The sequence below is a fragment of the Caretta caretta genome, chromosome 23, assembly GCF_965140235.1.
Source record: "Caretta caretta isolate rCarCar2 chromosome 23, rCarCar1.hap1, whole genome shotgun sequence".
Classification (NCBI taxonomy): Eukaryota; Metazoa; Chordata; order Testudines; family Cheloniidae; genus Caretta; species Caretta caretta.
In genome coordinates this window covers 8,116,645-8,129,273 of record NC_134228.1, presented here as the reverse complement: position 1 = coordinate 8,129,273, position 12,629 = coordinate 8,116,645, and the positions used below count along the sequence as shown (strand labels likewise).

The 12,629-nt window shown below is 54.8% G+C and overlaps 1 protein-coding gene across 2 annotated transcripts; it reads left to right on the top strand.

Annotated features, from left to right (window-relative positions):
- Window positions 1-10,009: 10,009 nt before the first annotated feature.
- GEMIN7 (gem nuclear organelle associated protein 7) lies at window positions 10,010-11,531 on the top strand. 2 transcript variants are annotated; one of them, XM_048834407.2, is made up of 2 exons: window positions 10,010-10,116; window positions 11,083-11,531. In XM_048834407.2, exon 2 carries the CDS (start codon window positions 11,092-11,094, stop codon window positions 11,470-11,472), a length of 381 nt encoding a protein of 126 aa, XP_048690364.1. In that variant the 5' UTR covers window positions 10,010-10,116; window positions 11,083-11,091; the 3' UTR covers window positions 11,473-11,531. The 2 variants fall into 2 exon arrangements, with proteins under 2 accessions (XP_048690364.1, XP_048690363.1); XM_048834406.2 differs by having other exon boundaries at window positions 10,023-10,161.
- The last annotated feature ends 1,098 nt before the right edge of the window (window positions 11,532-12,629 follow it).

Below are 12,629 nucleotides of genomic sequence, written 5' to 3'. Positions count from 1 at the left end.
GGGCCAGGTCCTCTCAGCTTCTGGAGAAGGCCTGGGAGTGGAGCAGGAGCTCAGCTCAGCAAAAACATACGACCCTACCCAGCCCCATGTTCCCATTCTCTTTGACCCCAAAGCCCTGCTTGGCCTCAGCACCCACAATCCCCCATTGCTCCTGCACAACTCCCATGTCCCATTCTCTGTTACCCAGAATCCCCTGGGGCTCTGCCCAACCCCGGCACCCCAGTCTCTGTTTTCCAGAATTCCCTGTAGCCCCTGCCCACACCCAGAGCCCCATTGTTTATTACCCAGAATCCCCAGTGTCCCCTACCCTGCCCCATAGCTGTCGCCTGCAGGCCCCTGGGGAGCATGAGAAAGCCCATGGGCCATGCACTGCAGCTCATGCTCCTTTCCCATGATGGGAACCAAAGCCTCCTGAAGGGAGTGGAGCTTCGGAGGCAGGATGAGATGAGTCAGAGAACAGGACACAGGGGTGGTGACAGGGAGGTAGGAATTCCCCCTCCACAAACCATCGGCGGCCAAGGCCAAACCCAGCCAGAAAAGGCCAGGGATCCCAAGGGGCGGGGATGAGCCGAGCCCCTCACACCAGGGACAGGGCCCTAGGGAGCCTGTGGGGCAGGAGCGCAAGGAGGTACCTGGTAGCTGTGATTGCAGGACGGGAGGATCCCGGCTCTCTGGATCGCTCTGAGCGAAAGGGAAATGAATTGGGGTCAGCCGGAGTGGGGGGAGGTAAAATCACTCCATGATGCTGGCACTGCAGTGCCACCAGCCTCCTCCATGAGCCCCTACCCCACCCTATACAGCAGTCCCTGGAGAAAGGGAGCCCCACCTTCCCCATAGGCAGAACCACCCCATGGCAGAGTTCCAATTCACCCCATAATCATCCCCCTGAGAGAGAGTGCTGACCTGCAGATCACCCCTTATAGATCTCCTGAGCGAGAGACCCCAGTACTGTACATCGATCCCCAAAGGGGAGCCGTACTCCTATTACAGATTGTCTCAGCCCCTCTCTATACATCCCCACAACTGAGAGAGCCCCTCACTAGAGATCCCCCACCCAAGAGATCCCCTCACTAGAGATTCCCCACCACTGAGAGATCCCCTCACTATGGATCCCCTCACTAGAGATCCCCAACACTGAGAGATCCCTTCACTATGGATCTCCAACACCAAGATCCCCTAACTAGAGATTCCCCACCACCGAGAGGTCCCCTCACGATGGGGATCCCCACAAGAGATCCCCTCACTAGAGATCCCCAACACTGAGAGATCCCCTCATTATGGATCTTCAACACCAAGATCCTGTCACTAGAGATTCCCCACCACCGAGAGATCCCCTCACTATGGATCCCCACAAGAGATCCCCTCACTAGAGATTCCCCCATGAGAGATCCCCTCACTGTGGATCCCCACTGAGAGAGACCCAACACTGAGAGAGCCCCTCACTAGAGATTCCCCACCACAGAGAGATCCCCTCACTATGAATCCCCAACACTGAGATCCCCTCACTATGGATCTCACTACAGAGCTCTCAGATTGAGATCCCCTAATAATAGATCCCAACCCTATAGATCCATGCATGAGAGATCCACTTGTGATAGATCCCCCATAGAGTCTCACCTGCCCTATCAGGTGTCCCAATCCCTTGGCCCATAACCAAGAGAGTCTGAACCCCTCTCCAAGCCCCTGCCCCACTGAGAACTTTGCGGTCACCAAGGAGTGTGGGGTGGGGTTTGGAAGTGCCCCCCCCCCAGGGGGTCTATTCTCTCTTGCTCGCCCACCTGGCTGCCAGGCTCACTCTGCGCCCCCACCCCCAGTGCCCGGCTCACCCGTTGAGGTTGTATATGGTGCGCAGGGCGAGGGCTGCCCCAAAGCACTTGCTGGGGGAGCTCAAGGCCTCCACGCACGCAGCGCAGGTCCTGTGCTTCTGCCTCACTTCCCTCCTGGGGTGGGAGTGGGGTAAATGCCCCTGAGGCAGTCACATCGCCCCCCACCCCCACCCCCCGAGACTACATGCTGGGGATCCAGGCTGTGAGGCAGGGGGATCTGCTGGCCGTGGGGTTCCCTGGAGCCTGGTGGGATTCACAAGGAGATGGCCTGACACCCCAACCCGTGTACGAGCTCCCGCCTCCCGTGCCTACCACCCATGCCTACTGCCCCTTGAGCATCCCTCCCTACGGCCTCCCCACTACCTCCCCTGGCTCTCTCCCCTCCCCTGCAGCTTCCCATCCCCCCAGCTCCTGCCCCGATGCATCCCCCCTCTTTACGCTTTCTCCCCGCAGCTTGCCCCATTCCCTCCCTAGGTTAGTCACAGCTTCGCCCCTGCCAAATTATTGGGAAAGGCTCCAAAGCTGGATTGTCAGGTATTGTTTATTCGGCGGCCATCTTGGTCTGGGATAAGAACAAGGTGACCTCCATGTTGTGGCAGGTTCTTGTTCCCCTAGGCTGAGCAAAAGGCGGGAAAGTAGAAAGAGCGGGAATCTGTTGTTGCTAAGCAACCGGTTCCTATAAAGGCAGATGAGGGGAGGGGTCAGAGGCTCTGGAGCCTTTGGGGGCTCAGGTGTCCGACGCTCTCTCTCTGTGGTGTGGGACCCCCTTTCACACTGGGGACTGGCCTGCAGCAGCCACTCACTAAACAGCACTGTCGGTGGGGGGGGGGGTTGTTTGTTATTTTCTTTTGGGAAGCGCGGACTCGGTCCGATTAGTTAGTTCAGGCATACGACCATAGACAGCGCAGCGAGGGATGGGTGGGGGGAGGGGTCTGAGATAGGGTTACATACCTGTCTTCTACACCTGTGATCCACCGTCGGTGGCCATCGCCGATCCGGATTCTGCAGCCACTCCATCAGCCGCACCTGAAGAAGGCAGAAGACCACCATTGCCTTCTCGAGTGTGTGTGCATAGTCCAAATCTCCAGAGTCCTTAATCCATCCCCCTCCTTTAGTAAATAAAGTGGTGTTCTGAGTTTACGTCCGTGGGGTGGTTTCTTTTGTTCCAGCTCTGATAGACGGGCTTAAGGGGGGACCCAGCGGGAGGTATACTGTAAGGCTCCCCAAAGTCTTTTGGTCAGATAGGTCCCCTAAAAAATCCTTACAGACTGCTAAAATAGATGCTCCCAGTCTTCTGTAAAAAAGTGTATTGCTCTCCCCAGCTGAGCACTCTGTTTTAGCAAAAGAGTTAGTAACAGAAGGAGCGATGGCGGGGCTAGGAGCCCAGCATGGAGGCTGCTCCAGCATCGCAAGCAGCAGGGCAGTGTAGTGGGACCGGGGGTAGCATGTGGAGTGGGTGGCTCCTGTCTAGAGAGGAAGAGTGGGCTGGAGGCATGGTTAAGATGGACACTCTCCTGCTGGGAGAAGCAGGGACCTATCTGCCTCGTTTGCCCTCTGCCCTGGGTCCTTGAGCTCCCCCACAGACCTGCGAGGGGGCTGCCCAAGGCTGCAGTAGGAAAGGGTGGACAAGTATCCCAGACAGTGCAGAGAGGAGCAGCCCCTGCTGCAGGGTCGGTGAAACTGAGCCAGGGAGCGGCTGGGCCCAGGGAGCTGAAAGAGATCAGGGCCTAGCTCTGGTGCAGATCTTGCAGCCCAGGCTACGCCCTGAGTGTGAGGGGATGGTCGCAGCTTGGGGTGGGCGTATCTGGTGATTCACAGCTGGGGTGCACATTTCATTAGAGGGTGCACCCAGGGAATTTTTTTTTTAAAGGCGAACATTTATTGAATACTCAATCATAAAGGACATTTTTATTCATCAAACAAATTAAAGAAACTAAAACTTAACTAAACTTAATGTTTTTTAAATTAACAACTAAACTGTACTTAAAAAATACAAACTTAAAAAATGAGACACAAAATTTCAAATTTTTCTGTAGTGGTAACCAGGCATATACAAAGATACAGTCAATTTTCATTATCTTTAACCAGATAATGAGCTAACCCAAACTGACCAAAACAGATTAAGGTTTCTTCATCTTCCTGTCCTAGAGAATGAGACATCGCTCACCAGGTGTTATGGACTTAAATTCCTCAATCACATTGTTGTAATTAACTGACAAAGCCAATTCTTGTTCAATGTACAAAATCATGAGTGAGTCGAGGCGCTGTTGGGACATTGTACTTCTTAGTTTGTTTTTTACATGTGCTAGTTTCGAAAAGGCTCTTTCACATGAACAGCTTGTAACAGCAAAAAGAAAAGGAGTACTTGTGGCACCTTAGAGACTAACCAATTTATTTGAGCATAAGCTTTTGTGAGCTACAGCTCACTTCATCGGATGTGAGCTGTAGCTCACGAAAGCTTATGCTCAAATAAATTGGTTAGTCTCTAAGGTGCCACAAGTACTCCTTTTCTTTTTGTGAATACAGACTAACACGGCTGTTACTCTGAAGCTTGTAACAGGTAAGACTGCAAAGCACTGAATAGATTTGTAAAAGGCCTGGAACATGGAAGACCGATCCGATTCCTTTAGCGAATCAAGCCACTCTCTGGTGGTGTTCGTAGTGCTACCTTTAGGAACAGATCCGTCATAACCCCAAAGCAATCCAACTTCAGCTTCCAACTCATCCAAGGACACTTTAAATTTGTTTCAGAGTAACAGCCGTGTTAGTCTGTATTCGCAAAAAGAAAAGGAGTACTTGTAGCACCTTAGAGACTAACCAATTTATTTGAGCATGAGCTTTTGTGAGCTACAGCTCACTTCATCAGATGTATACCATGGAAACTGCAGCAGACTTGGGAGGAGGTATTGTTTCATGATCTCTGTGTGTATATAAAGTCTGCTGCAGTTTCCACGGTATACATCTGATGAAGTGAGCTGTAGCTCACGAAAGCTCATGCTCAAATAAATTGGTTAGTCTCTAAGGTGCTACAAGTACTCCTTTTCTTTTTAAATTTGTTGGCAATGATTCTCATATTGATCCGGCCAATGTCTAAGCTCAGCAGTTTTCCCATTGCAGTCACAATTTTACAAGTCTCCTGTTCAAATCGCTGGTCAATGCTGGTAATCATTGAGTCTAGGAGTGGGTAAACTGAAGTTATTCTCTCCTGCTCCTCTTTTGTATCAAAGTGATGCTGGGACTCAAACGCATCATCAATACGAGTGGACGTTTTTCTCTTCTTAACTGGAGGAATCGATATATCATTCTCTACACACATTTTCATTGAAAATAGATTGAAAATATTCTGGGCCACTTCTCATCGCAGCAAAAGAGTTACACAATCTTTTCACCCCTGTCATTGCAGTAAGTTGAGATCTGGATAGGGATGGCTCTACCAATTTTGCCGCCCTAAGCAGTCGCCGCTGAATTGCCACTGCCACAAGCCGCTGTGGCAGGAAGAGCAGCGGAGCTGCCGCCGAATTGCTGCTGCGGGACACGGACTACTGCCCCATTCTAAATGTCGCCCCAAGCACCTGCTTGGAAAACTGGTGCCTGGAGCCAGCCCTGGATCCGGAGCTTGAAGAGCCTTACTCACTTTTACCACCATCTGGAGAATAGGATGCAACATGTGAAGGGCAAAGATGAACTTGAATGAATTTAGTTCATGGATAAGGCCCCTGGCTTTTATTTTAGCATCAGCAAGGCGAGTTGTTTCGATAATCTCTTGTAAAGCTTGTAAAATGATGGAGTAGTTTTGCTTTCCAGCTGCCACTGCTTCTGCTCTGCATGCCCATCTTGTGTTTGACAGGGACTTCAAAGTCTTCAACTGGGATCCTACTTCTTGTGAAATCTTCTCCATTACTGCATGTCGCACAGGACTCCCCTCCGTGAAGGCATAAAGAGTCTGAATAACATGGAAAAAATCAAAGACAGTTCTGTTCTGTTTACTAGCAGTGCATGCATCTTCTAGGATGAGGTTCAAACAATGCACATAGCAGTGTACATAGAGTATTTCACTGTTTCTTTCTTTACATTTCATTTTAACTCCCACAGTACATCCAGACATAGTAGACGCGCCATCAAAACAGACAGACATCACTGATGCCCAGTCAATTTTAAGAATGTCAAGGACGTCATTTAACTGGTCAAAAATAGACTGAGCATCAACTGTTAATAGTCTCTGAACAGACACAAAATGTTCAGCTGGACTATGTTTTTCATTGTCAAAATACCGCACCACAATGGACATCTGTTCATGGTGTCCACAGTCAGTAGTGTAGTTGGCAATTATTGAGACCATTTTTTCCATTTAGTGAAGACACAATCTTTTGTTGCACAATGCTGTGCAAGGCTACAATTAAATCATTTTGGATGCGATTACTCAGAGAGGTAGCGTTTCAAGGAGATTGTTGCACATGCTTTGCCATTATGGGATCATATTTTTGGAGCATATTGACAAGATTTAGAAATAAACCTTTCTCAAAACTGTCAGCTTTTTCATTGTGACCCCTGAATGGTCTCCCACCTTTCACCAAACACAGAACAATGTCAATCAGTTGCTCCATTACACTTCGGTTATGGCACCGTTCTTCTTCTTGTTTAGACAGATAATCCTGCTTGCCCTCATCCAACAATATATCAATAGGTTTCCCTTCATTAAAACTTGACCATGAAGAACAGCTCAACACATGAGATTTTGACAGTCGGTGGTATTAAAAACATTCGTTGGCCTTATATCAGTTTCTGAATCCCTTATCAATAAATGCTTCTTTGTTTATTCCCTATTTTACTTCTAGGAAACATACTCAATCTAGGCTAATAAGGACCTCTAGATAATCGAGACTGGCGTTCTAATCTATTTTTTGGAATATCACAGACCGGGTCATCAGATGGAATGTTTGATGGCTTTGAATAGGAACTATACTGACCTGAACTAAGAGACAAAGTCTGTTACTGTTGGTCATTACTCAGTTTATTGCACACACTGGAACTGGTGGCGGCATTATCTTCATGTAAATTCTTAACCGAGGAGTCCAAGGTATTTGCACTTCTATCAGCACATTCATTATAATTCAGTTTGCTCCTTTTCTTATATTAACAATGAACCGATCCATATTTTAAAATTAAAAGGGGGTATCATACGACTGAATTAAAACATAAAGCCACGGGCTTGTTATGCTATTTCAGTACAGTACGCGCAACAAAGATTACAAACACTGTAGACACTGTGCTGGGCATGCCTGACGCGGCCGCTTATATAGCTCAAAGAATTTTCTAGAATAGTAGTCGGAGGGGGAGGGGAGAACCAATGGTAATATGGTGCCGCAGTAGTGGGGACGCATGCTGTGAGCGAACACGGGCTTTCTATATATTTCTACAACATCTATATTATGCAAGTCGGCGCTTATTGCGTAGTACAACATAATACAACTGCAAAACTAAGCATTTCTGATGGTATCTTCTAGACTGAGTCCCATTGGGTAGATAGAAAGATTAACCTAAATAATCTATACAGAAACCTGTGGAACCCCATAAAATTGGGTCCCTAATCCATGAACTATTGGAACTCATTTACAAAACTTTTCTTAAACATTACATTAATATATTGTCTCATACTATAGAATTAGAATTCATAATCCCTATTGCATGATGAGATATAATGTATCTTAATTAAAACTATCTTTAGATATGTTTTTTCCTCAAAAATCCAATTTAAATTTTAAAAAATCCAATATTTTTGATTTTTTTTAAAGTCATTGATTTTTATCCACCCTAACAGCTGGGCATGGTGGGGATGGGGGGACGGAAGGATTGGTCCCCAGCTGGAGCAAGGCAAGGGCCAGAGAACAGCAGGGCATGGGGGGGATTGGTCACCAGCTGGGGTGTGTGGGGTGCAGGAGTCAGGGCAGAGGGCTAGGGTGTGTGAGGGGGGTGCAGGAATCACAGCAGGGTGTAGGAGGGGGGTGCAGGAGTCAGGGCTGGGGTTGGGGGGTGCAGGAGTCAGGACAGAGGGCTGCGGTGTGGGAGGGGGCTGCAGGAGTCAGGGCAGGGTGTGGGAGGGGGCTGCAGAAGTCAGGGCAGAGGGCTGGGGTGTGTAAAGGGGTGCAGGAGCCAGGGCAGGGTGTGGGGGGGTGCAGGAGTCAGGGCAGGGTGGGGGGGTGCGAGGGGGTGCAGGAGTTAGGACAGGGGTTGGGGGGTGCAGGAGTCAGGGCAGGGGTTGGGGGTGCAAGGGGGTGCAGAAGTCAGGGCAGGGGTTGGGGGGTGCAGGAGTCAGGGCAGAGGGCTGGGGTGTGTGAGGGGGGTGCAGGAGTCACAGCAGGGTGTAGGAGGGGGGTGCAGGAGTCAGGGCAGGGTGTGGGAGGGGGCTGCAGAAGTCAGGGCAGAGGGCTGGGGTGTGTAAAGGGGTGCAGGAGCCAGGGCAGGGTGTGGGGGGGTGCAGGAGCCAGGGCAGGGTGTGGGGGTGCAAGGGGGTGCAGGAGTTAGGGCAGGGTGTGGGGGGGTGCAGGAGTCAGGGCAGGGGTTGGGGGGTGCAGAAGTCAGGGCAGAGGGCTGGGGTGTGTGTGGGGGGGTGCAGGAGTCACAGCAGGGTGTAGGAGGGGGGTGCAGGAGTCAGGGCAGAGGGCTGGGGTGTGTGATGGGGGTGCAGGAGTCACAGCAGGGTGTAGGAGGGGGGTGCAGGAGTCAGGGCAGAGGGCTGGGGTGTGTAAGGGGCTGCAGGAGTCAGGGCAGGGTGGGGGGCTGCAGGAGTCAGGGCAGAGGGCTGGGTGTGTGACGGGGGTGGTGGGGGTGCTCCCAGCCCCCTGCCCTGAGCGGTTCACAGAAGGGGGCTGGAGGGGGTATACCCCGGTTCCACCCCCTTCCCCGAGGCCCTGCCCCCGCCTCTTCTCCACCTCCCCCTCTCTCTGCCCGGCACGCCACGGACCGGCGGCAGGGAGCGGAGTGCGGGCGAGTCCGCAGCGCGCTGGGGGAAGAGGCGGGAGCTCGGCTGCCGCGGAGCAGCAGGACCGAGCCCGGGCCGCAGCCCCATCACGCTTCTGCCCCGCAGGGGAGAGCAAGGGCGGAGAAGAGGGGCTGGGCCCCCCCACCCCGGACTCCCCCGCCCCCATCTCCGGCCGCCCTTTTTTTTTTTTTTTTTTGCGCTTGGGGCGGCCCTGATTAGGGTGTGACCGGGCACGCCCGCCACACCCGCTGGGCACGCCTATGGCGGTGACCGGGGGCTTGGGGCAGGGCTCCTCTGGGGGGACTTGGGGGGCAGGTGTCTGGGGGGACATGGCGGAGGCATGGAGAGCAGGTGTCTGGAGGGGCAGGCACAGGGGACAGGTGTCGGGGGGCAGGGGGAAGGTATCTGGGAGCAGAGCGTAGGCGAGGGGAGGCAGGTGTCTGGGGGGGCAGGGGGAGGTGTGGGGGGGCAGGTGTTGGGGGACAGAGCGGAGGCGCGGGGGGCAGGTGTCTGGGGGGGCAGGGGGAGGTGTTGGGGGGCAGGTGTTGGGGGCAGGGTGGAGGTGCGAGGGGGCAGGTGTCGGGGGACAGAGCGGAGGCGCGGGGGGCAGGTGTCTGGGGGGGCAGAGCGGAGGCGCGGGGGGCAGGTGTCTGGGGGGGCAGGGGGAGGTGTTGGGGGCAGGGTGGAGGTGCGAGGGGGCAGGTGTCGGGGGACAGAGCGGAGGCGCGGGGGGCTGGTGTCTGGGGGGGCAGGGGGAGGTGTTGGGGGGAGGTGTTGGGGGCAGGGTGGAAGTGCGAGGGGGCAGATGTCGGGGGACAGAGCGGAGGCGCGGGGGGCAGGTGTCTGGGGGGGCAGGGCGGAGGTGTGGGGAGCAGGGCGGGTGGCACATCTCGGAGGGAGCCCAGGGCGGAGGCCCAGGGAGCAGCTGTCGGGGTGGGAGGGGCGGGGAGGAGCAGGGGGGGCAAATGTCGGGAGGGGGAGGTGTGGGGGGGGCTGGTGTCCGGGGGAGGGGCAGGGGGAGGTGCGAGGGGGCAGGTGTCGGGGGAAGGCAGGTGTCCGGGGGGGCAGGGCGGGTGGCACATCTCGGAGGGAGCCCAGGACGGAGGCCCAGGGGGCAGGTGTCGGGGTCGGAGGAGCGGGGGGGGCTGGTGTCTGGGGGGGACGAAGCGGCGGGGGGCGGGGTCTGGGGGAGCTGGGCGGGGCCGCGGGGGGCGGAACCAGACGGGCGGTTCGTGTTCCCGGCCGGGCTCTGTTCGCTGCTGCACCGAGTCCACCGGTCTCCGGAAGCCGCCCGGGACCGGCCGCCGCAGGGTGAGGCCGGGCCGGAGCCTCCGGATCTGACTCGGACCGGCCGGGGTGCGAGCGGGGTGTAGCCTAGGGAGCGCGGGGGGTGGCGCCTGGGGGCCGGCGGGGAGATCTCGGGGGAGTGGGGGGGCTGAGGGGGGGCTGCTATAGGGTGGGGTGAGGGGGCGGTAATTGGGAGTTCGGGGTCTGGGTGTATCGGGGATGGGGTATCTCCGGAGGGAGCTGGGTCGAGGTGGGGTGGCAGCGGGGGGGGTGGGTGTATTGGGGGTGGGTTACTCGGGGGGGGCATGGTGGGGGTGCTGGTAGGGGAATCTCTGTGGGAGGGGGGAGTGGCAGCTGGGGGATGGGTGTATTGGGGGTGGGTTACTCGGGGGGGCATGGGGGTGCTGGTTGTATCGGGGGGGTGCTGGTAGGGGTATCTCTGGGGGGAGGCGGGAGTGGCAGCTGGGGTTGGGTGTATTGGGGTTGGTTACTCGGGGGGGGTATGGGGGGTACTGGTAGGGGTATCTCTGGGGGGAGGAGGGGAGTGGCGGCTGGGGGATTGGTGTATCAGGATGGTTGCCCGTAGGGGTTAATTCTGCGGGGAAGGCAGGGGTGGGTGGCAGCCGGGGGCCTGCCCTTCCCAAGCAGGTCTGTGGTAGGGATATAAAAGTTTAGCCAGTAAGCATCAGTCTAACCGTTAAACCCTGCTGCTGGCCGGAGCCCAGGACGCTGCTGCTGTCCCAGGGGCAGCAGCCGGGACCCCTGGGTCCAGCATCCCCAGGCACGGGCGTTAGGGCCCCACGTAAAACGTGGGGGTGTTGCAGCACCCCCTGCACCGCTAGTTCCCCGGTTAAACGTGTAACTGATAAAATTGTAATCGGTTGCACGGTTACTTTTTTTAACTGCTGTTTACATCCCGAGTCTGTGGAAGGCATTGCTCTAGCATGGCACTTGTGCTGCCAGCTCACATGTTGCTGCCTTTGCCCCCAGGAGCCTGCCATGAAGGTGCCAGTCAGCGTGACCCGCCTGCCCCGTGGGCCGGATGGCACAAGCCGCGGCTTTGACCCCAACTCCCCTCGGTACCAGGCTCTGAGCCCCATCAGCATCTCCACTGTGGGCTGTGGGAACGAGGCGGATCTGGAGCGGGAGCAGCAGGGCCGCGTGGCTCTGCGGGAGCGGTACCTGCGCAGCCTGTTTGCCATGGTTGGCCGCACCATCCACTTCACAATGTACGAGAGAGTCAATGTCTCGGCCTTCTTCGACGCCTCAGACATAGACATCTTGAACTTCCAGGTGTCCGACCTGCAGACCCCGCTGGGCGTGCACAGGGAGGCGCTGCTCCGCTGCTCGGACATCATCTCCTACACCTTCGAGCTGTGACTGCCACAGGCACCCTGCCCCCCACCTGTCCTGCTTTCTAATAAAAACACGCTCGGGTACAGCTTGCAGAGTTCTTTCTTCGCCTTTCAGAGTGGAGGTGAATTTTCAGGCCCCTGCATCGTAGCTGGAAAGTGGTGCTTCCCCTCCACCCATTTGTGCTGCTCTGAGATGGCCCTGAATTGGAGTGGAAATGAGCTTGGGGGCTGGGGGTGCATGGAGCTGCATCCATTTGGCACAACTCATCTGTTTCTTTTATCTGCTAGTTATGGAAACAAGATATCCCATTCCCTTGGCTAATCCGCTTGGCCCCACTGAATAGAACCCCTAAAAGTTTCCATCACTTTGGAGCACAGAGGCCAAAATGATCATTCTGCAAATAGCTCATGATCACCAAATCTGCTCACTGAAGGTTACCAGTCTGGGTGGCTCAGTGAGCACCTGGCATCCTTGTTATTGGCTGTGAGTAACTTATGAGCACCTATTCAAATAGGGGAAGAAACCTGAGGAACTTGTCTATTACTGCTGCACCCCTCCCCTCCCCTCCCTTCTGTCTAGACACCCGACCCAGTGTGGGATCCATGAATAGCAGAGGAGGGATGGATATTTTGGCAGTAAAACCAGTCTCCCTATTTCTGCCTGCTGTAAGGTTTGAACTGCCAGCCCCTTGGGCCTGTGTAGAACATAGTGTGGGGCAAGGTGCAGAGCAGAGCTGGGATGTACAGAGGTGAGGCCTGTGACAGCCCAGGCAGTGTTAGAAGATGTCAGCCCATGTGGACTGTGATTGAGGTGAGGCTGAAAAGTAATAGGATGAAGCGGAGCACATAATAATCTCAGATGAATGTGAGCCAGGAGCAAGGTCTCAGGCTGTGCTCTGGTCTCCCGGGGAAGCTGGTAGAAATCTGCCAAGCACCATTGGGCATGGACAGAGGGGTAGCCTACTAGATGCAGTAGGATTTTCCAGCTCCAATTTCTTTCAGATTGTAGTTAATATCTGATCTCCCTGGTTCCTTTTGGCCAGTTCAGAAGGGCAAGAGGACCCCACTGGCTTGCAGGGGGAGGCTGCAGGTTCTTGTGGCTGCATGGATTATTGGCCTGGTGGGACAGAGAGCGGTTGAGCTTAGCCGTTTGAGATGAAACTTGGCAAGCTAATGTACTCT